Genomic DNA, 24,916 nt, shown 5'->3' with positions numbered 1-24,916 from the left:
CGCAGTGGTGCGTGCCTGTAATCCCAGCTCCTTGGGAGGCTGAGGCAGGAGAATGGCGTGAACCCAGGAGGCGGAGCTTGCAGTGAGCTGAGATCGTGCCACTGCACTCCTGCCTAGGCGACTGAGCAAGACTCTGTCTCCAAAAATTAAAAAAAAAATTTAGACCTTGTTCTGTACTTAAAGGAAAAGATCTCTTTTAGATAATGACATTAGGTATGTGCTTTGGGAGAGTAATGGCAGCAATATGAAGCCTAGATGGGATGGAGAAAGACAAAAGATGAAAAGGATTACTATGAAATTACTCGGATAGTTAAGGTAGTCCTTGAACTAGGCACAGAGATAATGGCTATAGACAAGTGAAGGAACATAAGAGATACTGGAAAGTCAGTCATGTTGTAATTTAATAATTACTATTAGCCAGAAAGAGCAAGGCTAGTATCTTGCTTATCACTTACTGTAGCATGGGAAATTATTTTACCTCTGAGCTTCAGTTTTTAAATTTCAAAACTGATTGTGTAACAGTTTAAAAAGCCCTCAAAATACCTAGCTCATAATAGGAATTTCACATGTGACAGATGATACTGTTAACAAAAATAAAAATAACTTCAGTTGGGGTTATTTTTAATAACTCTGCTTCCCAAATGTGTCTGGCAAAACTGGCTTGATGAAGAGAGCCTTTGTGTGAGACTCTCCCTGCCTTTTTTTTGTTTGTTTGTTTGTTTTCCTTAGTCCAACAGCACCCTAGCTAGTAAATCCTCTGTCATCGTGCTTCTTATAGTATATAACATTTACCAGTTTATGAATCTGTCTCTGCTGCACTGGACTCCCTCAGGGCAGGGATTCTCCTATCTCTATTTAATATATTTGATGTATAGTATATTGTCAGCTGTTGACTGGATGTCGAAGTTGATGAGTTAAGAGCAAAAGGTGAACAGTAAGCTTTTGAGTTTGGTTGTGGAAAAGTTGATGACTTTGGAGTCAGACCTGAATTCACTGACATTGTTCTTAACCAAACTCAAATCCTCTGGATCATTTTGTGCTGGGTTTTGTAACCTTGGTAAGGTTTACTTAATTCCTCAGATTTTCCCAATTTGTAAAATGAGGGAAAAGAGAAACTATGGAGATGATTTTGTACAAGATTAATTTGATAATACATAATACCTGGTAATGTTGTAAGTGTTCAGTAAATAATCATATAACAGTTATGGAAGGAGTGTGATTGGTAGAAGAGGAAAATGAATTGGTTTTGAATATGTCATAGTTTGTAATGAGGACTGGAGTTGAGGAAGGAAGTCAGGGCTAGAGTAGGGACGTGGGCATTATCTCCATAGAAATGTGGAAACCATAAAATCAGTATAATTTATGTAGTTGCTGTACACTGTCGTTACTTCACATGTATGATTCAATACGACACACCTGAACTTTCTTAGAATTTTATTGTTTTTTATTTTTTTAGTCAAGTGCAGTAGTGAGAAGGGGGGAAAGAGTAGAACAAGGAAGTTCAATCTGTAACAGACTGAATAATCAAGATAACTCGCTACCTTCAGATCAGCCCTTAGACTTTTTTAAGAGTTAATCATTCTTACATGTAAGACGATTGAAATGTTGTTTCTCCTTGAAGTCTGGTATTAAAACAATTGTTGAAATACTGATAATGTCATAATTTTTAATCACCTACTTTATGTCAAGTGCTTGAACTGTACTAGATCATATACCAGATTCTTCTGCATTAAGTATAATGATTGACATTACATATTAAATACCATGCAAGGTGCTGTGTGCTACTAAAAGAGGATACTTCGGCACCTTTAGAAAATACTTCCTGCCCTATAGAATTTCCGTTTCGTTGGAAGTAACATACCCAGTTTAATTTCTGATTGTCTATGAGGAGCCTAGGTGTATTAAACATTTTCAGTAAGCTTTTTTCTCCTCAATAGCAAAAATTAGATTCTTAAGATTGAAAGACAATTAAAAATTACAGCAGACTGAGCTAGTCTTAAGGCAAGACGACCTTTTATTCAAATGAATAATCTATTATTAGAAAACCCAGGAATAAGACATTTTTACAGCTGTACCAATCCTTTGACTCAAGAATCTGTAAGAACTGTAGTTGCTTTTATTGGTTTTTGTTCTTGAGATTGTTTTCATTCTATTTTTGACTGTATCTCTTTAGGAGGCGGAGGATGGCATTATTGCTTATGATGACTGTGGGGTGAAACTGACTATTGCTTTTCAAGCCAAGGATGTGGAAGGATCTACTTCTCCTCAAATAGGAGATAAGGCAAGATAATTCTTCTCATTCGAGAGAGGGTTAAGAGTTGTCATCTTAATCATAAATCCTGCAGGATGGGTTCTTCAAATTTTATCAAGTTTTGCTGAAGTATATTTTGTGTTTAAGAGAAATACATTATTATCTTCCTATTTGAAAGCAGCTTATTAAAACAAGGCTTTGTTAATCAAAGCCTTGTTAATCTAGCTGTTTAAACATTAGATAAAACATGCTTAAAGTTGTTATTGGTAAGAAAGTTAAAACAGTTACTACTAAAACATTATCAGAGTAAAAGCACACCAAAGATTTTACATTGCTATTCATTTTTTATTTCTCATACTTACTATGTTTGGTTTTTGGATAGCCCTCTAAAGAAATTAAGACTCTTAAGAAATACAGACTGAAAGACAAAACTTTGATCCTTTGTGAAAAATGGGATGAGACATAAATGTTTTGGTGAAAATCAATTCCACTGGAGTAATTACAAAGGATATTTGGAATGAAAAGCATGCGCTGGGGGAGTTATAGGTCTTGTTTTCTGAGTTAAGGACATTGATGTGGAAGTGATATGGTGTTAATGAGCACCCTTAATTTTCACAGGTTGAATTTAGTATTAGTGACAAACAGAGGCCTGGACAGCAGGTTGCAACTTGTGTGCGACTTTTAGGTCGTAATTCTAACTCAAAGAGGCTCTTGGGTTATGTGGCAACTCTGAAGGATAATTTTGGATTTATTGAAACAGCCAATCATGATAAGGAAATCTTTTTCCATTACAGGTAAGGTGTGACTTTCAGGAACTTAACAGCTAGCTTACCATCCATTCTTTGCTGTTGGAATAAAAAACATTTAGTATTGATTGATTATACTTGTTGAGGCCCAGATTTCGTATTTGTAGAATTATGCCATGATATAAACTGAAGTTAATCACTGATGTCTGTATACAGAGCACGTGGCCAAAAGAAGTAGAAAGGCCTGTGCCTTCTTGTTTTATGTGTTGGTACCATAAGGTTGGCCATTTGGTGTATAATATAGTGGTTAAGAGTAGGGGGTCTGACTGGGTGTGGTGGCTCATGCCTATAATCCCAGCACTTTTGGGGGCTGAGGCAGGTGGATCCCTTGATTCCAGGAGTTCGAGGCCAGCCTGGGCAACACGGTGAAACTCCATCTCTACAAAAAGTACAAAAATTACCTGGGTGACTGAGCAAGACTCCATCCCAAAAAAAAAAAAAAAAAAAAAAAAAAAAAAAAATTAGCCTGACATGGTGGTGCATGCCTTCAGTCTCACCAACTCAGGAGGCTGATGTGGAGGACCACTTGATCCTGGGAGGCAGAGGTTGCAGTAAGCTGAGATCACACCACTCTACTCCAGCCTGGGCAACACAGTGAGACTCTCAAAAAAAAGGGGGGGGGGCTCTTAGAACCAGACGGTTCAGCTTTTGAGTCCAGGCCCTGCCACTTTATACCTGTGTAATTTTTACCAAATAACTTCTTAGTATTTTAGTTTCATTATCCTGAAGTTAGGGATAATGTTACCTCTTCATGGGGATAAAGGATTAAATAAGTCAAGACATAGAAATTACTTAAAATGGTGTCTAACATAAATAAGCATGCCATGCCATGACTGTTACTGTAAAATAAAGGCTGCCTGTTACTGTTGATGTTTATGGTAATGTTTAGTTAAATGTCATTTCCTTTCTCCTTAGTGAGTTCTCTGGTGATGTTGATAGCCTGGAACTGGGGGACATGGTCGAGTATAGCTTGTCCAAAGGCAAAGGCAACAAAGTCAGTGCAGAAAAAGTGAACAAAACACACTCAGGTAATAAATTGTGACTTCTTATTCAGCCTGTGCTTTTAAGTGGGAGATAAAGGGTAGAGTAGTAGAAGGAGATGAGGCCTAATTACTCTACATCAGTCATTCTCATGTGCGATTCCCTAGAACAGCAGCATCACCTGGTTGCTTGTTAGAAATATACATTCTCTGACCCTGTCCCATACCTACTGAAACTCTGTGGGTGGGCATTCTGTTTTAATAAGTCCTTTAGGTGATTCTGATATACACTGAAGTTTGAGAAGGACTGGCCTAGATATTTTAGGTAATTTGCTTTATATTTTCAATTCATTGTCTTTTAAAAAGAAACCCCAAGATATCCAGCTGTGGGTAGTGGATGCCTGTAGTCACAGTTACTTGGGAAGCTGAGGTGAGAGGGTCGCCTCTGCTGGTAGGTTGAGACTGCAGTGAGCCATGATCCTACCACTGCCCTCCAACCTGGGTGATGGAGCAAGACTGTCTCAAAAAACCAAAAATAACGTCATGGTACGTATACATCTCCATGGAGTAGGGAAGAGAAGCATTTCCCTAGAAGACTGTTTTGAAGAAGAATGAATCTAAATGTGAAAAATAATGGGAAGTGAAGAAAATGAATTGTAATTTAGAATCTCTGACTTTAAAAGACCTGCAGCTTATTTCTGGCTCTCATCTAAACTCTTAAGTGTGTGTTATGTTTTAGACACTGGGGAGACAGCAGTGAAGAAATCAGATACATCCCTGCATTCATTGACCTTATTTTTTGGTGGAACTGGGGGCAAACAGTCCCAGTTGGGGCAGACGAGGAGTAAAATAGTGTATATGATGTTTAGAAAGACAGTAATACATGTAATAAGGATGAATCAGAACAGTATATAAGTATTGGGATTTGCATTTTGGAGACCAGGAAAGGCTTCTTAAAAAGTGACATATGGTCACCTGGAAAAAGTAAGAGATCAAGGCATGTTTTATTTATGAATACTTCTTAATTCCTTAAACAATTTTATTTAAACAATTCTATTTAGGAAAAGCAGGCATTTTGGTAGTTTAGAAGTATTTAAAGTCCTGCAGCTGTTCTGAAAAATAGAACTTGGCTTTGGGTTCCCTACCCCATTTGAATAGCAGGCAGCCAAGCTACCCTGTTAACATCTGTGTTATTTGTTGCTTACTTGTCTTTCTGTACAGTAGAGATGAAATAAAATTGAAAGATACACATGCCTTTGTTTTGCAGTGAATGGCATTACTGAGGAAGCTGATCCCACCATTTACTCTGGCAAAGTAATTCGCCCCCTGAGGAGTGTTGATCCAACACAGACTGAGTACCAAGGAATGATTGAGATTGTGGAGGAGGGTAAGGACCATCACTATCAGGCTGTTAGAAATTTGCCGTAACTTCAGATGAGCATCTATAAAGTTTTAAAATACCGTGCTCATTGCAGTTGTTTTTAGGTTAAAACTGAATTAAGGAAAAGTGACCTCTCTCATGCTTGCTTATTTTTATACCCTTTGAAAATGAGGTCAGTCTGGATTTAAGTAGTGAAAATATGACTGCTTTGTGAGCACATGACTGATACATGAGCAGCTATGAGTTATATTGAGATAGACCTAAGAACAAAATCTGATACCAAAACATTTAATGTTGAGTGTATGATAATCAAATATTCAGTTCCTTCACTAGTATTTAAATCGGTAACCATTCAGTTCTGTATTTTTGCTTCCTGTAAAAGTTTACTGTCCCCCCGTGCTCCCCCCGCCCCCGTCAGACTACACATATGTGCATAGTCTGTTTCTTAATAGCTAGAGTTATTTGAGGATCCTATTTCTTGTTTCTAGGTCAGGGTTCCTTTCATTCTCTACTTTCTTGTTTTTTCTCCCTGCTATCTTCAAGAATTTCCAGAGTTCAGTGCAACTGTTCCTCCAACAGTCACCATCAGAAAGACCAACTTTGTGTAATCTGTATGCATAAAATAAATACACGATAGCAATAGGAGAGAACTCTGTAGATTAGGATAGCAGAGTGATTAGGATAGCAGAGTTACATGATGGTGGAGTAGATGAGAAGGCTTGAGTATTCCAACCAAAGATGATGGCTTGGTTTACAAAGAAAATAAAGTCCTTGCATCATCTAAGAGTCAGCGAACATAAAGTGGTGAATAGCAGGTATTTGGGAGAAGGAAATGAACCTTGATAACCTATTCCTTTACCACATGGGATTCTTAGAATTTCTGTTTCACGTAAAACCACTATTCCCCCACCTCTAAATACGAATTTTTAAACAAATGCCATGACATCACACCCCTGAAAAGGCCATGGGAGTATGGACTACTACTTTAACTCATCATACGATATCAAATTGCCTTTCCACCTCTTCCTAACATGCTGCTTTTACTTCCTTTTGCATCGCCACTTCCCAGTCCACTCATTCTTCAGCACTGGCTGTGGGATATAGTCCAAAGCAAGGGTTTTGTTTAGGCATCTCTAAGCCTGGGACTAGACAGATTACATTTTCCCACTTGGTAAGCACTAGCTCTTTTATTCAGGAACACAACTGTAACTTATACTAAGACTTCTAAAGTTGAGCAGACGTAGATCTGGACACTGTTCTAGCATTATAATCTTGGACAAATAACTTAAATCTTTACTAGCTCAGTTTCTTCATCTTTAAAATGGTAATGCCTTCAGCCTTAGAAGGTTCTATAAAGTATGAATCAGTATGTGCATTGTAAGTGGTAATTATTGATATTGCGTGAGGTCAGACCAGCTTCCTCTAATCACTCTTCCTCATGACTTGATCTCTTCGGATTATCTCCTCAAAGTTTTCTGGTTCTTGTATTTAAAATAAAAAGTCAGCTGGGGCCAAGAGTAGGGGCTCACACCTGTAATCCCAGCACTTTGGGAAGGCAAGGCAGGCAGATCACCTGAAGGTCAGGAGTTCGAGACCAGCCTGTCCAACATGGTGAAACCCCGTCTCCACTAAAAATACAAAAATTAGCCAGGTATGGTGGTGGGTGCCTATAATCCCAGCTACTTTGGAGGCTGAGGCAGGAGAATCCCTTGAACCTGGGAGGCAGAAGTTGCAGTGAGCTGAATCATGCCACTGAACTCCAGCCTGGGCAGCAGAGCATGACTCTGTCTCAAAAAAAAAAAAAAAAAAAAAAAAGGCCAGGTGTGGTGGCTCACACCTGTAAACCCAACACTTTGGGATGCCAAGGCGGGCAGATCACTTGAGCCCAGGAATTTGAGACCAGCCTGGGCAACATGGCAAAAACCTGTCTCTACAAAAAATACAAAAATTAGTCATGGTGCGTGCCTGTAGTCCCAGTGACTCAGGAGCTGAGGTGGGAGGCTCACCTGAGCCCAGGAAATCAAGGCTGCAGTGAGCCATGATCGCCACTGCACTCCAGTCTGGGCGGCAGAGCGAGTACATTTGTCTGGATGCTGAATTGTTAGGCAGCTGAATTCTTTGGCATAGTTTTTAACTGTAGCCTGCACTGGGCTCCAAGCAACTTTATACTGTAGGGCAGGGCTCAGCATATATGGTGGCCTTGTTTTGTGATCACAGCCACAACCATTTGTTTACATATTGGTTTTCATTGCTTTCTCACTACAACAACAGAGTTGGTTAGACAGGATGACTTGCAAACCTAAAATATATACTATCTGGCCCTTTAGGAAAATGGTTTTTGATCTCTGATCTGGAAAAAGGAACCTGTGAGGGAACCAGAATTGGAACAAAAAAAAGGAGATGGGGTGTCAGGTTTATCTAAATTGTTTTTTCCTATGCCTGCCTAGTTGTTTACTGGCCGATTGAGTATGGGACAAAAATATTTTTGGCTGGTTGGCTCATATTGTGAACTTGGGAAGAAGATAGTCCTGTGAATATTATTAGCAACCCATAGTGCTTAAAATTTAGGTAATGGGATTGTAAATGACAGGTTTTTGTTTGTTTAATTTATAAATGCAGTTTAAAATTGTTCAGCTAATAAAGTATTGATGAGCTGTGACATTCTCATTTGGTTCCATGGTAGTAGTTAACATTTGGAATTTCATTTAAGCTTTAAGGTGAAACTTCTGAGTACTAAAAAATATATATATATATATTTTTAGGTAACATAACACATTTTTAGCAACTATATAAACTTTCTAGGATCATCAGCAGAGGACTGTTGTGAAAGACTAGCTTTTAAACTTTGTATCTGTTTTACAGGCGATATGAAAGGTGAGGTCTATCCATTTGGCATCGTTGGGATGGCCAACAAAGGGGATTGCCTGCAGAAAGGGGAGAGCGTCAAGTTCCAATTGTGTGTCCTGGGCCAGAATGCACAAACTATGGCTTACAACATCACACCCCTGCGTAGGGCCACAGTGGAATGTGTGAAAGATCAGGTAAATGCCAGCATCTCTGTATCTGAATTTGATCCTTCTATGAGTTGGTAACCAGAACCCTCAAATTTTTTCAGCCAAGGGGAAATCATCAACATTCATTTGGTTTTTTTTTCTACTTTACCTTTTTTCAGTCATTTGAGGTAGCTTAGTAAAAACAGAAAACTACACAAAGAAAAAAGTGACTATATTAGCAATGAGGAAAGTAAGATTGGTATTGGTAACTAATATTACGCAATGAGGAAAATAAGTTTGGGGTGAGATTTCCAGAATAGAAGGACTATATGGTTTTGTACACTTTTGCTTAGAGCTTCTTTTGCATATCACACAGACACAGAAACCGTGTTCAAAAGTGCTTAAAAAATAAGCTTAGGGCAAATAAACTTAGTCTTACTACTGAGATCTCAGGGAAATCTGAGTCTTCATAATGTTTTTCCTCATCAGTACAGAGAATAACAACATTTTGTATGGCTGCTTCATATACTGCTATAACCCAGCTTAATTCTAGAGGGGATCCAAACAATATATATGTTGAAGTAACAGCTTCCTGATGAGTTTGCTTAAATCAAAAAGCTTAGTTCATAATGTATGAAGGAACAAGGCAACTTTTATTTGGTTCAAGTTTGTGATACAGTGAATGACACTTTCAAAGATACATTTCTTCCCTGACAGGTTTTGCCACAGGCAGCTGGACTGGAGTATCAACATTAATATCATGTTTTATACATCCTTTTAGATGGGGGCAGGCATTGTGCTTCACTCAGAGTGAGGTGTGGCATGTCCTCTCTTTTTTACCTACTTTTTTTTTTTTTTTTCTTCCCAGTTTGGCTTCATTAACTATGAAGTAGGAGATAGCAAGAAGCTGTTTTTCCATGTGAAAGAAGTTCAGGATGGCATTGAGCTACAGGCAGGAGATGAGGTGGAGTTCTCAGTGATTCTTAATCAGCGCACTGGCAAGTGCAGCGCCTGTAATGTTTGGCGAGTCTGGTGAGTTTTGTTGTTGTGGTTTGATTAGTAACTACCCTGGAGTGTCTCAACTTCTGTAGTCTCTGTTTTATCACATTTCTTTACTTTCCATGCCTTGTTTTTTCCCTTTTGCCACTTTTTATTTACTTCCTACTTTTAGACTAATACAAAAGGATTGTGTAGTACATGTTTTTTTAAATTTTTGCCAAATTCCTTTCCTTCCATTAAGTCATTTCTAGGTTATATGCTACTTAAAATTCTAATACTTTAGCCATCCTGATTCATAATGCCGCTTTGCTTCTCTGCCACCCAGAGACACAGTCTCACAGTCTGACTCTGTTACCCAGGCTGTAGTGCAGTGGCACTATCACAACTCATTGCAGCCTCAACCCCCTGGGCCTAAGCAGTTCTCCCACATCAGCTTCCTGAGTAGCTGGAACTACAAGCGTGCGCCACCACACCCGGCCAATTTTATTTTTTGTGGAGATATGGTCCCACTATTTTGCCCAGGCTGGTCTTAAACTTCTGGGCTCAACTGTTCCTCCTGCCCTGTCCTCTCAAAGCACTAGGATTACAGGTGTTAGCTACCACATCTGCTACCTTGTTTTTTATGCATCTGTGGAACGGGTCATTCTGGTTGCATTCAAGTCTAGGGTCTGCAAATGATTCCTTCCATTCCTATTAAGCTGGAACCTTGAGTTGGGGATAATAATACATAAACAAACTTGTCTATCTTGTCTTTCTAGCTAGGTAGATGAGGCAAGAGTCCCGTCATTAAAAGTGAGTCATTTGGGCAGTTAGGTGGAAAACACACTCCTTTGCAAGTGCTTGCTGTCTGCCCACCAAGTGTGGTTTCTTCTCGTCTTTTGACTTCATTACAGTGAGGGCCCCAAGGCTGTTGCAGCTCCTCGACCTGATCGGTTGGTCAATCGCTTGAAGAACATCACTCTGGATGATGCTAGTGCTCCTCGCCTAATGGTTCTTCGTCAGCCAAGGGGACCAGATAACTCAATGGTATGAGGGCATACAAGGCTTGGGGGAGGCCAACTGATAGATCTACGTACAATATGTGGTCTTATTTAAACAATAGGTCAGGAAATGAAGCAGGGAGACTTTCATATTGCTTATAACTAGTTAGGACTTTTTACACATTGGTTCAGCCCGTAACCCTAATGGTTGCTTACAGTAAGAAGCACATTTCTTGATGCTTTGAAGATAGTTTAGGTAATGGGTCAGGAGGGCTTACTGTGAATTTTCTCCTCTAGAAAAGAATTAGTAGTACATAAGATGATTAAAAATAACGCTTTTGTAGTTTCATTTCGGAATAGTGAATGTACCGTGATTGTTGTGCACTCAAATCATTAACTGCAGGGTTTTTTTTCCCCCCCACAGGGGTTTGGTGCAGAAAGAAAGATCCGTCAAGCTGGTGTCATTGACTAACCACATCCACAAAGCACATCATTAATCCACTATGATCAAGTTGGGGGGAATCTGGTGAAGGGTTCTGAATATCTCCTTCTTCATCCCTCCCGAAATCTGAAATACTTATTCTATTGAGCTATTACACCAGTTTTAACACCTTCCTCGTGTTATGTTTAAAAAAATAAATAAATTTAAGAAAACCATTTTAAAATAATGCACAGTTGCAGCCTGGAAAACTTAAGGTGGCGCCTTATAGTATCAATTTTAGGAGCTTTATTTGGTGCATTTAACGCAACTGGTAATTGCAAAATCCACTTCGCCTGTGTTAAGTGAAAAATATAGACTGTTACCTTGTTGGCCCTATGAAATTCTGCACTTTTCATTATATACTCTACCTTCATTAATTACTTCTGGCAAGATGTTCTGCCTTAGCACTCAGTTGCATTCTTTTTCTTTTTCTTCCTGTTCATTATGCTTTAATTCTGAGGACCATATGAGGGTAGAATATATTATCTTTTAAAAATTACAAAGATTTGTATAGGCAAACCATTTCTTAAAGTTGATGGCCAAATTTTAAAATGTTATTTTTCATATCATTTATAATCTTGTCACAATCCACTTAAAGAAGTTTGGTTATATTTCAGTGAAAATTATCTTACAGAGTAGGTTTTTTTTCGTGGGTTGGGGGGTAACTTTACTACAATTAGTAAGTATGGTGCAGAATTTCATGCAAATGAGGAGTGCCAGCAGTGTGATAATTTAAACATATTTAAACAAAAACAAAAAAAAAAATGAATGCACAAACTTGCTGCTGCTTAGATCACTGCAGCTTCTAGGACCCGGTTTCTTTTACTGATTTAAAAACAAAACAAAAAAATAAAAATAAAAAAGTTGTGCCTGAAATGAATCTTGTTTTTTTAATAAGTAGCCGCCTGGTTACTGTGTCCTGTAAAATACAGACACTTGACCCTTGGTGTAGCTTCTGTTCAACTTTATATCACGGGAATGGATGGGTCTGATTTCTTGGCCCACTTCTTGAATTGGCCATATACAGGGTCCCTGGCCAGTGGACTGAAGGCTTTGTCTAAGATGACAAGGGTCAGCTCAGGGGATGTGGGGGAGGGCGGTTTTATCTTCCCCCTTGTCGTTTGAGGTTTTGATCTCTGGGTAAAGAGGCCGTTTATCTTTGTAAACACAAAACATTTTTGCTTTCTCCAGTTTTCTGTTAATGGCGAAAGAATGGAAGCGAATAAAGTTTTACTGATTTTTGAGACACTAGCACCTAGCGCTTTCATTATTGAAACGTCCTGTGTGGGAGGGGCGGGTCTGGGTGCGGCCTGCCGCATGACTCCTGGTTCGGAGGCCCACGTGGCCGGGGCGGGGACACAGGCGCCTGGGGCGCGGACTGATTACGTAGCGGGCGGGGCCGGAAGTGCCGCTCCCTGGTGGGGGCTGTTCATGGCGGTTCCGGGGTCTCCAACAATTTTCCCGGCTGTGGTCCTAAATCTGTCCAAAGCAGAGGCAGTGGAGCTTGAGGTAAGTTTCTCGCATGCATAGTGTTTGGCTTTGGGCTGTGGAATGTTCAGGCGTTTCACTGATGCCAGAAATCGAGCAGAATCTACCAGCTGGAGACAAAGGCCTTGGGCGGGGGTCCTTCCATTTGGTGCTCCGTGTGGAGATATTTGGAGACAGAAGGGAGAATGGGAAGGAGTTGCAGCCTGGAGGCTTCCCGCTAGAGCTGAGAAGCCTTCGGGGAGTAATAGGAAGGGGGATTTCCATTGCTTAGGCGAGGGCGGGGCCCAAGGACTGTTGAAAAATAGCCAAGGGTGGGGGTTGCTAGAAAACTGTACTCCAGAAATGTGAGGCCGATATTGGTCCGGTGTTTTTGCGTTCCCGAGTCACTTTTTAAGAACCAAATGGAAGGTCACGCTAGGGTTTTCATTTCCATTGATTATAGAAAGCTTTAAAGTACTTGAGATGTGGTGCTCGCCAATTAACCCTGATACTGGTTTCCAACAGGTTCTTGCTGGTGTGAAATGACTGAGTACAAACTGGTGGTGGTTGGAGCAGGTGGTGTTGGGAAAAGCGCACTGACAATCCAGCTAATCCAGAACCACTTTGTAGATGAATATGATCCCACCATAGAGGTGAGGCCAAGTGGTAGCTCGCTGACCTGACCCTGTCTCTCACTTGTCAGATCGTCTTTACCCATATTCTTTATTAAAGGAATAAGAGGAGAGAAAGTAAAAGTTATTTGGGGTACTACATTCAGTTATGCAATAAGCTTAACGTGTTTATAGAGAACAGTTCATTTTTATTAGCTGCTGAAGTTTCTAAAACGTCCAGTTTTTAACAGTTCTGTAAACTTGCAAACTCAGTGTTGAGTTCATTCGTGAGTTTCTTCATATATGACAGCTCTGTTACATGAGAAACACAGGCCATAGTAGCGAGACTGTATGGGAGATAATAGGATGGTGATAAAGGATTCAGAGATCTGAGTGTTCTTCAATATTAATTTATTAGCTAGTTGAAGCAGCTGAGACCAGATGATTGGAGTAGCAAGAACTTGAGATTTTTAGTCTTTATGCGTAGGATTTTGGTCCCTGTTTGCAGTTTGTTTAGTTGTGTGATACTGAGCAAATGAATCTCTCTCAACCTAATTTTCCTCATGTATTATATTACCATAAACTTGTCCTGCCTACCACACAGGGATGTTATGGAAAGTTAATATATTTAAGTTATTTGTGAATGGTAAAGTACTATGTAATAGTACTTAGAGATTCTATTGTATTGTGAGGGTTCATGCTACAGATTGTCTTCAGTAAGTGGCATCTAAGGCTCTTTAAATAAAGGGTTTTGCCGGAAGCAGTGGCTCACGCCTGTAATCCCAGCACTTTGGGAGGCGGAGGCGGGCAGATCACGATGTCAGGAGTTCAAGACCAGCCTGATCAACATGGTGAAACCCCATCTCTACTAAAAATACAAAAATTAGCTGGGTGTGGTGGCACGCACCTGTAATCTCAGCTACTCAGGAGGCTGAGGCAGGAGAATTGCTTGAACCGGAGGCAGAGGGTGCAGTGAGCCGAGATCACGCCACAGCCCTTCAGCCTGGGTGGCACAGGGAGACTCCGTCTCAAAAAATAAATGAATAAATAAATAAATAAATAAATAAACGGTTTTGTAATTTTGTTCAGTTTAGAAATGCCTAACTTTAGAGATTATTTTAATCAACACCTGGCCTCCCTACCATCTGGCTACTAGTGTTTAATGGATGCAAACTAACTATAAAAAAATTGGTTGCTAACCCTTGGCAAAATCTTTATTTCCAGCTTAACAGCTTTAATATTTTACATGAAATGTTTAATATATTAATTAAATATTTTTAAATGTTTGATTTATTGAGCAATTTATATAAGTAAAATTCATAAATTTTATGTCTAGATCCCAGTGCTTTTTGTGTTTTTATATAGTCATGTAGCTACCACCCAGATAACCGTATAGAGCACTTCCAGTACTCCAGAGACTTCTCCAAGTGTGATGACATTAAAATACAAGTAAAAGGCCTGTTGCCATAAAACCAAAATGAAAGTTTTTTTTTTATATGATCTATGCATGTCTGTCTTCCTGAGAAATTAATCATAACTATACCTTGTTTGGAACCTTTAAGAATTTGATTCAGGAATATTTCCCAAAGGTACATCTGTCATGAGAAAAAAAATACTTGGTGTTATAACCTTCTCTGAAACAAAAGGTATTTATTTAGTCATAAACACAAATGATGTATATAGGGCAGGTTATAATTGGTGAAGGTATGTTTAGATTTCTTAAAGTAAAATAAACAGCACAAATAAAACAGTCCAGTTCATAACTTAGTGAAATACACTAGATACCTAATCTGTAGCCTCCTGGCTGCAGTAGAGTTGTCATTTGAGTTACTGTGTTTTTTTAATCTTTTCCAGGAACAGAGTGACCATATTTATTTTCTGCAGGCATATAGAATTTGGTGGGTTTTCTTTTACATAGGGTGACATTGGATACATTTTGTTTGTGATTATATATTAGCAATTTGAGGGACAAACCAGATAGGCAGAAATGGGCTTGAATAATTAGAGGCTTATTTGACCTTGACAATAGCATTGCATTCCCTGTGGTTTTTAATAAAAATTGAACCTCCCTCCCTCCCTTACTCTCCACACCCGCAGGATTCTTACAGAAAACAGGTGGTTATAGATGGTGAAACCTGTTTGTTGGACATACTGGATACAGCTGGACAAGAAGAGTACAGTGCCATGAGAGATCAATACATGAGGACAGGCGAAGGCTTCCTCTGTGTATTTGCCATCAATAATAGCAAGTCATTTGCGGATATTAACCTCTACAGGTACTAGGAGCATTGTTTTCTCTGAAAGGATGATCTTTGTGTTCTGAAGCTTTATGGGGAAATGAGGTTAACACACTAGGGAAGATAGAGCTTTTTAATTACAGGAAGAGTTGGTTTTAGGTTGTTTGACATTGAGAATCTAGGGTAATTACTGAAAGTTAATACTGGAATTTATTTTGCATAATATACTGTTACTATAATGTTTGATAATACATAAGTGAAGCTTGCTACTGGGAACTCGGAACCAGAGTTGTTGTAATTAGAGATCACAAAGGAATTTCAGAGAGGAGCACATCTCCAAGAAACATCTTTCAGTACGTATGTAATGGAAAAGATGGGCCAGGCACAGTGGCTCACACTTGGAATGTCAGTGCTCTGGGATGCCAAGGCGGGAGGATCACTTTGAGCCCAGGAGTTGGAGACCAGCCTGGGCAACAGAGCAAGACCCTTTCTCTACAAAAATAAAAATAAAAAAATTAGTCACACATGGTGGCAGCTACTCGGGAGGCAGAGGTTGGAGGATCACGTGAGCTCAGGAGGTCGAGGCATGCTCATTCCACTGCACTGCTGCGCTCCAGCCTAATCAACAGAGCAAGATTCTGTCTCCATAAAAAATTAAAAATAAAAAACAAAATGATAGGAAAAATCAAATAGGGAGTACATAAAGATGAAAACAAAGCAAAGGAACGTAAAGATAGACTTTGTCCATAGAACCATAAAGTTTCAAAGCTAGATTGGACCATAAAAATTCTAGTACAATATTCTTATTTTGCAGAATCAGAAAGAGTTCAGAAGGTGGTTTGTTAGGTTTTGGAGTCAGGAGTGTTGTTAGTAGCAGAGCCAGGACCAAAAACCCAAAGCTCCTTTTTCTTAGCACAGTGTTCTTAAACAAAGTAATATAATGGTTAAGACTAGGAATTCTACCTGGATTGAAACCTAGCTCTATTTAAATAATAATACCTACCTCATAGAGTTGTTGTGAAGATTACAGTTTTAATAAATATGCAAATCACTCAGAATAGTGCCTGGCACACAGTAAATGCAACTTAAGTGTTCTGCCTAAAGACTTGAGTCTTGGCTTATTTTCTGTCCATGTGAAGATGTATGCTCTCAAAAGCAGATTGGTCCAAAACTGAATTCAAGTGTTCTTTTCCTAACCTGTTGTACTTCCCATTTTTATTGTCTAAAAGTAATATCAGTACTTAATAAAATGCCCACACTTGGTGGCATGCATCTAATAAATGTTTGTTGAATTTCTAGAAGTCATTTCTTTCTTACAAGGAATTTGTTCATTTTTCTATATGCCTTACCTCAAACCAAAGAGTATTTAAAACATCTTATGAAAATGCATATAGTAGAGCAAGATAAAATTAATGAAAAATAGGCTTAAGTGAGACAAAAAAAATAAGGGTGAAGGAAATAAAACAAATTTAGGAATGAGCATATTGTGTGATTGTGCATGAAGCTCCAAAGACTTTCTAAAGGTGGACTACGATTTGGTCACTGTCGTGAAAAGGAAAGTAGCCAACTGAAAGATTCGGTATCTGTATGCTGAAAGCAGTTAAGTTGCTCAGAAGAAGCAGAATTATACTGCTACTAGAAGGAAATTTTCCCATGGATCCTCAAAGGGACTTGTTTAATGTAAAAATCAGTAGTAACCTAACAGTGACATGGTCCAGGTACTTTAGGCTGTCTTATCCCTTAATGTAGGCTACTGCCATCAAGCACAGTTTTGCAAGCAGCCAATGGAGTGTAGTTCAGATACATGATCTTGTGGGTAATCCAGGGGTAGAGTTTAGAACAGTACTGTACAGTATGTAGTTATTTACAGTTAATTAAGATTAAATAAAATTTAAAAATTAGTTCCTTGACCACCAAATGTTCAATAGCTACTAGTGGCTACCATGTTGAACAGTACAGATATAGACCATTTCCATCATCACATAAAGTACTGTTGGATTGTGTTGGTCAAGACAATCTAAAGCAATAGTTTCCCACGTGTGGTGTGTCTTACATGTCATTGAAGGGGGCGTTGTCAGGAGTTCTAGATGCTTCAGCCTCCCTTTACTAAGAGCAGTTCTTAGTTTTCTGTTCTATAGCTTGGGCTTCCAGATACAATGTTTTGTTTTAGTTTTTCTTTTTTTTTTTTTTTTGAGACTGAGTTTCGCTCTTGTTGCCCAAGCTGGAGTACAATGGTGCGATCTTGGCTCACTGCAACCTCCGCCTCCCGGGTTTGAGAGATTCTCCTGCCTCAGCTTCCCAAGTAGCTGGAATTACAGGCGTCCACCACCATGCCAGGCCAATTTTTTTTTTTTTTTTTTTTTTTTTAGTAGAGATGGGGTTTCACCATGTTGGCTGGACTGGTTTCAAACTCCTGACCTCAGGTGATCCACTCACCTCGGCCTCCCAGAGTGCTGGGATTACAGGTGTGAGCCACTGTCCCCAGCCTGTTTTATTTTTTTTGTGGTGGAGTCTCCCTCTGTTGCCCAAGCCGGAGTGCGGTGACATCACACTCTCAGGGCTCAACCTCTCAGGGATCTAGGGATCCTCCCACCTCAGCTTCCCGAATAGCTGGAACCACAGGCACATGTGCCACCATGCCCAGCTAATTTTTGTATTTTTTGTAGAAGCAAGGTTTTACCATGTTACCCAGGCTGGTCTCAGACTCCTAGGTCAAGTGGTCCTCCCACCTCAATCTCCCAGAGTGCTAAGACTATAGGTGGGAGTCACCATGCCCAGATTCATCTATAATTTGTTTGAAGAAAATGTTTGAGCACCACCCATCTTGAAAAGTGATAGATTGCCTTCCATTAAATACTGTCATGCCTAGTTATTTAGCAGCAGTGAGCTTCATTTTTTATACTTTAGACCTTAATCTAAGGAGTGATTTCTAGTTGCCAATTAAATCCAGAGCCAAGTTCTTTGGAGAATCCAGGAGTCTAACTAGGGCATCTGTCAGGATAAAATACCCATCCACTCCCAGTAGAAGGTGAGCTTGTACTTATGGCTTCCTGATGGCTGTTGCATCAAGTCTAAAGCAGTCTCCTTGATATACAACATCTTCTGTAAGTGGTAGAAAAAAGCAAAAATACTAGAAGTTAATAGGGCTACATAAAATTTGCTAGTTTCTTTGCCCTGGCCATTTATTCCTTCCTGAAATCTTGTCTTTCTTTCTCTTGCTCTCTCTTTCTCTCTTTCCTTTTTTTTTTTCTTTTCTTTTCTTTCTTCCCTTTCTTTTCTTTTTTCCTGCTGCCCAGGCTGGAGTGCAGTGGAACAATTATGGCTCACTGCAGCCTCGATCTTTCTGGGCCCAGGTGATCCTCCCACCTCAGTCTCCCAATTAGCTGGGACTACAGGCATGCGCCGCCACACCCAGCTATAATATATGTGTGTGTGTGTGTGTGTGTGTGTGTGTGTGTGTATGTGTGTATATATATATATACTTTTTTTTTTCTTTGGCAGGTGGGGATGGAGTCTCACTCTGTCGCCCAGGCTAGAGTGTAGTGGCATGATCTTGGCTCGCTGCAATCTTCACCTCCCGGGTTCAAGCGAGTCTCCTGCCTCAGCTTCCCAAGTAGCTGGGACTACAGGTGCCTGCCACCACACCTGGCTAATTTTTGTATTTTTAGTAGAGATGGGGTTTCACTATATTGGCCAGACTGGTCTTGAACTCCTGACCTTGTGATCCACCCACCTCAGCCTCCCAAAGTGCTGGGATTACAGGTGTGAGCCACTGCACCCGGCCCAATTTTTATATTTTTTATAGAGACCAGGTTTTGCTATGTTGCCCAGGCTAATCTCAGAACTCCTGGGTTCTAGCAATCTGCCCTTCTCAGCCTCCCAAAGTGCTGAGATTACAGGCATGAGCCACTGCACCCAGCCTAATCTTGTTTTTCTTATGTTCTGATAATATATTCCCGTTTTTAGGGAGCAGATTAAGCGAGTAAAAGACTCGGATGATGTACCTATGGTGCTAGTGGGAAACAAGTGTGATTTGCCAACAAGGACAGTTGATACAAAGCAAGCCCACGAACTGGCCAAGAGTTACGGGATTCCATTCATTGAAACCTCAGCCAAGACCAGACAGGTATGGTACAGCTTTCAGCATTTGTGTAACAGTTTGCTCTAGGCGAGAGAACATCAGTTGATTAACTCTGGTAGAGATGTGATCCATGTTCATATTCTTTGTTGTTATGCATTTTTTTCTTTTTTCTTTTTTAGGCAGAGTCTCACTCTGTCTTCTAAGCTGGAGTGCAGTGGTGCAATCTCAGCTCACTGCAGCCTCCATCTCTTGGATTCAAGTGATTCTCCTGCCTCAGCCTCCCAAGTAGCTGGGACTACAGGCGCATCATCGTGCCCGGCTAATTTTTGTGCTTTTAGTAGAGACGAAGTTTTACCATGTTGCCCAGGCTGGTCTCGAACTCATGGCCTCAATTGATCCTCCCACCGGGACCTCCCAAAGTGCTGGGATTACAGGCGTGAGCCACCATGCCCAGACTGTTGTTAGGCATTTTTAATAGTGTTCTTTTTTTAATCGCTTGTTTAAACCCAAAATGAATGTATTAATAGTCTATTATGGCATGTTTACTCCTGCATTAACATCCACAAATATTTCTTCTGAAGATCCTTGACTAAAAATATTTATAAACATTAGTTATTTCTCTGTCAAAACCAGCCCCTGTTTAGGGCTTAATTAAGTCTCCTGAATGGAGTCTTTAGTTTAATGTAGTTTTGTTCTGTATGTCTCACATTACCTTTTTCCTTTGCCTGAATGTTTATTTGGCAAAATGTGCCATTTTTCTATCAGCCTGTTCATGTGATTCAATAGGAATGTGAAATTTAGTGTTCTCTTCCTTAAATCACCATATTTTATTTTATCAGCTGTTCATTATGTAATTGGAATCTTATGTTCCCATAAAGAGATACAAATGCAAGAGAGCTTACAATTTGGATTGTGTCCGTTGAGTTAGCTCTCTCGTTTTTTTTCATTTTTTCCTTTTATAGGGTGTTGAAGATGCTTTTTACACACTGGTAAGAGAAATACGCCAGTACCGAATGAAAAAACTCAACAGCAGTGATGATGGGACTCAGGGTTGTATGGGATTGCCATGTGTGGTGATGTAACAAGGTGAGCATAGGGTTTCTTGGCATAATTATAAATCTTAGTATTTAGTATTGGTCAATTTTTGGAGGAGTGTTAGTGTTATCGTCTATATGTTGTTTGAGTTTCTGCCTATTCTTTTCTGCATATTTTCCATATGGCACCCTTTCTGAAAGTACTGAGGTCTAAAGTATTTAAAACATTTGATTATTCTACAGGTATCTTTATATTTTTGCTAACATTAGAAATTATAAGACTTTATTTATGAAATGTAGGCATACCCTATTCCTGGCAATGACCAGGAATTTGAAGGATCACTACTTTGAAACTAGATAATAATGACATGGTTTGTGTTCTTTGTTTACAGATACTTTTAAAGTTCTATCAGAAAAGAGCCACTTTCAAGGTAGGACAAGTTTGGAAATGTATTCTCATTCCTGTTAATTTCGTATACTTGTTTTTCTTATACTCTGAATGTGTCACTTATACAAATTCTGTTTTTATTTCAGCTGCACTGACACCCTGGTCCTGACTTCCCTGGAGGAGAAGTATTCCTGTTGCTATCTTCAGTCTCACAGAGAAGCTCCTGCTACTTCCCCAGCTCTCAGTAGTTTAGTACAGTACTCTCTATTTGAGAAGTTCTCAGAATAACTACCTCCTCACTTGGCTGTCTGACCAGAGAAATGCACCTCTTGTTACTCCCTGTTATTTTTCTGCCCTGGGTTCTTCCACAGCACAAATACACCTCTGCCAGCCCAGGTTTTTCATCCGAAAAGCAGTTCATGTCTGAAACAGAGAACCAAACCACAAACGTGAAATTCTGTTGAAAACAGTGTCTTGAGCTCTAAAGTAGCAACTGCTGGTGATTTTTTTTTTCTTTTTACTGTTGAACTTAGAACTATGCTAATTTTTGGAGAAATGTCATAAATTACTGTTTTGCCAAGAATATAGTTATTATTGCTGTTTGGTTTGTTTATAATGTTTTCGGCTGTATTCTCTAAACTGGCATCTGCTCTAGATTCATAAATACAAAAATGAATACTGAATTTTGAGTCTATCCTAGTCTTCACAACTTTGACGTAATTAAATCCAACTTTCACAGTGAAGTGCCTTTTTCCTAGAAGTGGTTTGTAGACTTCCTTTATAATATTTCAATGGAATAGATGTCTCAAAAATCCTTATGCATGAAATGAATGTCTGAGATACTTCTGTGACTTATCTACCGTTGAGGGAAAGCTATATCTATTTGAGAGCAGATGCCATTTTGTACATGTATGAAGTTGGTTTTCCAGAGGCCTGTTTTGGGGCTTTCCCAGGAGAAAGATGAAACTGAAAGCATATGAATAATTTCACTTAATTTTTACCTAATCTCCACTTTTTTTGTAGGTTACTACCTATACAATGTATGTAATTTGTTTCCTCTAGCTTACTGATAAACCTGCTATTCAATGAACTTCCATTTGTATTCAAATTTGGGTCATACCAGAAAGCTCTACATTTGCAGGTGTTCAAATATTGTAGAACTTTGGTGCATTGTTATTTAATAGCTGTGATCAGTGATTTTCAAACCTCAAATATAGTATATTAACAAATTACATTTTCACTGTATATCATGGTATCTTAATGATGTATATAATTGCCCTCAATCCCCTTCTCACCCCATCTTCTACAGCTTCCCCCACAGCAGGAGGGGCTTGATTATTTCAGTTGAGTAAAGCATGGTGCTAATGGACCAGGGTCACAGTTTCAAAACTTGAACAATCCAGTTAGCATCACAGAGAAAGAAATTCTTCTACATTTGCTCACTGCACCATTAACTCCAACTAGTACTTTTGCTGGGTGCCTGTAGTTAGCCCTGCAAGGAAAGAAGGGATCAGTTAGCACAAACCCTTTACCATGACTGGAAAACTCAGTATCACGTATTTAAACCTTTTTTTTTCTTTTAACCTTGTAGAAACTCTAAATTAAGCCATTATTCTCATTTGAGAATGAGGATGTCTCAGCTGAAAAATGTTTTAAATTTTCTTTACTCATAATGTTCTTTGAAGAGTTTAAAACAAGATGTTGATTAAGCTGATGAGTTTGCTCAAAACAGGAAGTTGAAATTGTTGAGACAGGAATGGAAAATATAATTAATTGATAGTTTTAAGGATTTGGAGGCTTGGCATTTTCATTTGCAGATAATCCTGGTAATTCTCATGAAAAACAGACTTGGATAACTTTTGATAAAAGACTAATTCCAAAATGGCCACTTTGTTCCTGTCTTTAATATCTAAATACTTACTGAGGTCCTCCATCTTCTATATTAGGAATTTTCATTTATTAAGCAAATGTCATATTATCTTGAAATTCAGAAAAGAAGAAACATATACTGTGCCCAGAGTATAATGAACCTGGAGAGTTGTACTCCTTACTGCTAATTCTGGGAGCTTTCACAGTACTATCATCATTTGTAAACAGAAATTTTGCTTTTCTGTTTCTGCTCCTTCTGGAGCGGTGTTACTCTATAATTTTCCTGAGGCTTATCACCTCAGTCTTTTTTTTTTTTTTTTTTTTTTTTAGTGTCTTGTGACTGGCAGTGTGATTCTTTTTCTTAAAAATCTATTAAATTTGATGTCAAATTAGGGAGAAAGATACTCATCTTGGGCTCCTGTGCCAATTGCCCTTGTATGTATGTACTTACAGTTTTCTCAAGTGTGTTCTAAACACAGAAGTTTCTAAATGGGGCCAAAATTCAGACTTGAGTATGTTCTTTGAATAGCTTCTTAAGAAGTTACAATTAGCCGGGCATGGTAGCCCATGTCTGTAGTCCTAGCTACTTGAGAGGCTGAGGCAGTAGAATCACTTGAACCCAGGAGGTGGAGGTTACAGTGAGCGGAGATCATGCCACCACACTCCAGCCTGGGTGACAGAGTGAGACTTGTCTCCAAAAAAAAAAAAAAAATTACACCTAGGTGTGAATTTTGGCACAAAGGAGTGACAAACTATAGTTAAAAGCTGAATAACTTCAGTGTGATGTAAAACGTGGTTTTTAGGCTATGTTCGTGATTGCTGAAAATAATTCTAGTTTACCTCAAAATCCTTCTCTTTCCCCAGATTAAGTGCCTGGCCAGCTGTCATAAGTTACATATTCCTTTTGGTTTTTTTAAAGGTTACATGTTCAAGAGTGAAAATAAGATGTTCTGTCTAAAGGCTACCATGCCTGGGCTGTAAATGAACCTGTTAAATGCTGTGTTTGCTCCAACAGCTTACTATAGAACGTTACTTAATACAATATCATACTTACTGCAATTTTCACTATAGGAGTGTAATAGGTAAAATTAATCTCTATTTTAGTGGGCCCATGTTTAGTCTTTCACCATCCTTTAAACTGCTGTGAATTTTTTTGTCATGACTTGAAGGCAAGGATAGAGAAACACTTTAGAGATATCTGGAGTTTTTTCCCATTCCAGAACTTGTGAGCATAATCATATTTGCTTTATATTTATAGTCATGAACTCCTAAGCTGGCAGCTACAACCAAGAACCAAAAAATGGTGCATTCTGCTTCTTGTAATTCATCTCTGCTAATAAATTATAAGAAGCAAGGAAAAATAGGGAAAATACTTTATTTGGATGGTTTCTGTAAACAAGGGACTATAATTCTTGTACATTATTTTTCATCTTTGCTGTTTCTTTGAGCAGTCTAATGTGCCACACAATTATCTAAGGTATTTGTTTTCTATAAGAATTGTTTTAAAAGTATTCTTGTTACCAGAGTAGTTGTATTATATTTCAAAATGTAAGATGATTTTTAAAAGCCTGAGTACTGACCTAAGATGGAATTGTATGATGAACTCTACTCTGGAGGGAGGGGAAGATGTCCGTGGAAGTTGTTAAGACTTCTATTTTTTTGTGCCATCAAATACAGGTAAAAATAATTGTGCAATTCTGCTGTTTAAACAGGAACTATTGGCCTCCTTGGCCCTAAATGGAAGGGCTGATATTTTAAGTTGATTATTTTATTGTAAATGAATCCAACCTAATTCTTTTTAATTTGGTTGAATGTTTTTCTTCTTAAATGATGTTTAAAAAATAAAAACTGGAAGTTCTTGGCTTAGTCGTAATTCTTATATTCACTGAAGCACTGATACTAATTTCAAACTTTTGGATATGACATTTGGAAGTGTTGGAATATCTGAGTTCCTTGTTTCATCGTAATATAAAATATATCAAAGCCTGCTTTAAAGTATTACCCTGCGGATGATTCATAACTATTTGTCAAATTTGCATACATTAAGATGCCATTGGAGCTCTTTTGTCTCGTTTTTGCATTACTGCACAATCTAGCAATCTTGGTATAGGTGGAGGAAGATTGATGCTAGGGGCTGGAGAACTTGAGGCCCAATATAATTTTACTACGCTGGCCCAGTTTCTTCACTTACAAAATAGAAGAGTTGAATTAGGATATATCAGATTTCCCAACCTTAAGGAGATTTTAAAAAGAATAATATCAAATCTAGGCATTTTCAACTAACACTGGAATGCTGTAATTTTGGAGACCTTGGTTTACTCTACGAAAGACTTATCACAATTTTTCTTCTTCACTTTT

At 38.9% G+C, this 24,916-nt stretch overlaps 2 protein-coding genes across 7 annotated transcripts in view; both read left to right on the top strand.

Annotated features, from left to right (window-relative positions):
* The window catches only part of CSDE1 (cold shock domain containing E1), a 40,657-nt gene extending 28,535 nt beyond the window's left edge, over window positions 1-12,122 (top strand). For all 6 annotated transcript variants that reach the window (XM_010371961.2, XM_010371959.2, XM_010371954.2 and 3 more), the window contains 8 exons: window positions 2,174-2,281; window positions 2,870-3,045; window positions 3,973-4,085; window positions 5,305-5,424; window positions 8,281-8,459; window positions 9,280-9,443; window positions 10,304-10,436; window positions 10,815-12,122. In XM_010371961.2, the coding sequence (XP_010370263.1) occupies window positions 2,174-2,281; window positions 2,870-3,045; window positions 3,973-4,085; window positions 5,305-5,424; window positions 8,281-8,459; window positions 9,280-9,443; window positions 10,304-10,436; window positions 10,815-10,862 (1,041 nt within the window). In that variant the 3' untranslated portion in view covers window positions 10,863-12,122. The remainder of the gene's footprint in view (window positions 1-2,173; window positions 2,282-2,869; window positions 3,046-3,972; window positions 4,086-5,304; window positions 5,425-8,280; window positions 8,460-9,279; window positions 9,444-10,303; window positions 10,437-10,814) is intronic.
* On the top strand, window positions 11,668-24,427 carry NRAS (NRAS proto-oncogene, GTPase). The gene is made up of 7 exons (XM_010371965.2): window positions 11,668-12,380; window positions 12,864-12,991; window positions 15,047-15,225; window positions 19,153-19,312; window positions 20,230-20,353; window positions 20,694-20,732; window positions 20,836-24,427. The coding sequence occupies exons 2-5, from the start codon at window positions 12,881-12,883 to the stop codon at window positions 20,347-20,349; spliced, it is 570 nt and encodes a 189-aa protein (XP_010370267.1). The 5' UTR covers window positions 11,668-12,380; window positions 12,864-12,880; the 3' UTR covers window positions 20,350-20,353; window positions 20,694-20,732; window positions 20,836-24,427.
* Window positions 24,428-24,916: the final 489 nt, after the last annotated feature.

This window comes from Rhinopithecus roxellana, chromosome 8 (genome assembly GCF_007565055.1).
Source record: "Rhinopithecus roxellana isolate Shanxi Qingling chromosome 8, ASM756505v1, whole genome shotgun sequence".
NCBI lineage: Eukaryota > Metazoa > Chordata > Mammalia > Primates > Cercopithecidae > Rhinopithecus > Rhinopithecus roxellana.
This window is presented reverse-complemented; position numbering and strand designations above follow the sequence as displayed.

Coding starts and splice junctions, on each gene's coding strand:
- NRAS (XM_010371965.2), top strand. CDS start 12,881: ATGACTGAGTACAAACTGGTGGTGGTTGGAGCAGGTGGTGTTGGGAAA. Junction 12,992..15,046: donor AATATGATCCCACCATAGAG/GTGAGGCCAAGT, acceptor CCACACCCGCAG/GATTCTTACAGAAAACAGGT. Junction 15,226..19,152: donor GCGGATATTAACCTCTACAG/GTACTAGGAGCA, acceptor TCCCGTTTTTAG/GGAGCAGATTAAGCGAGTAA.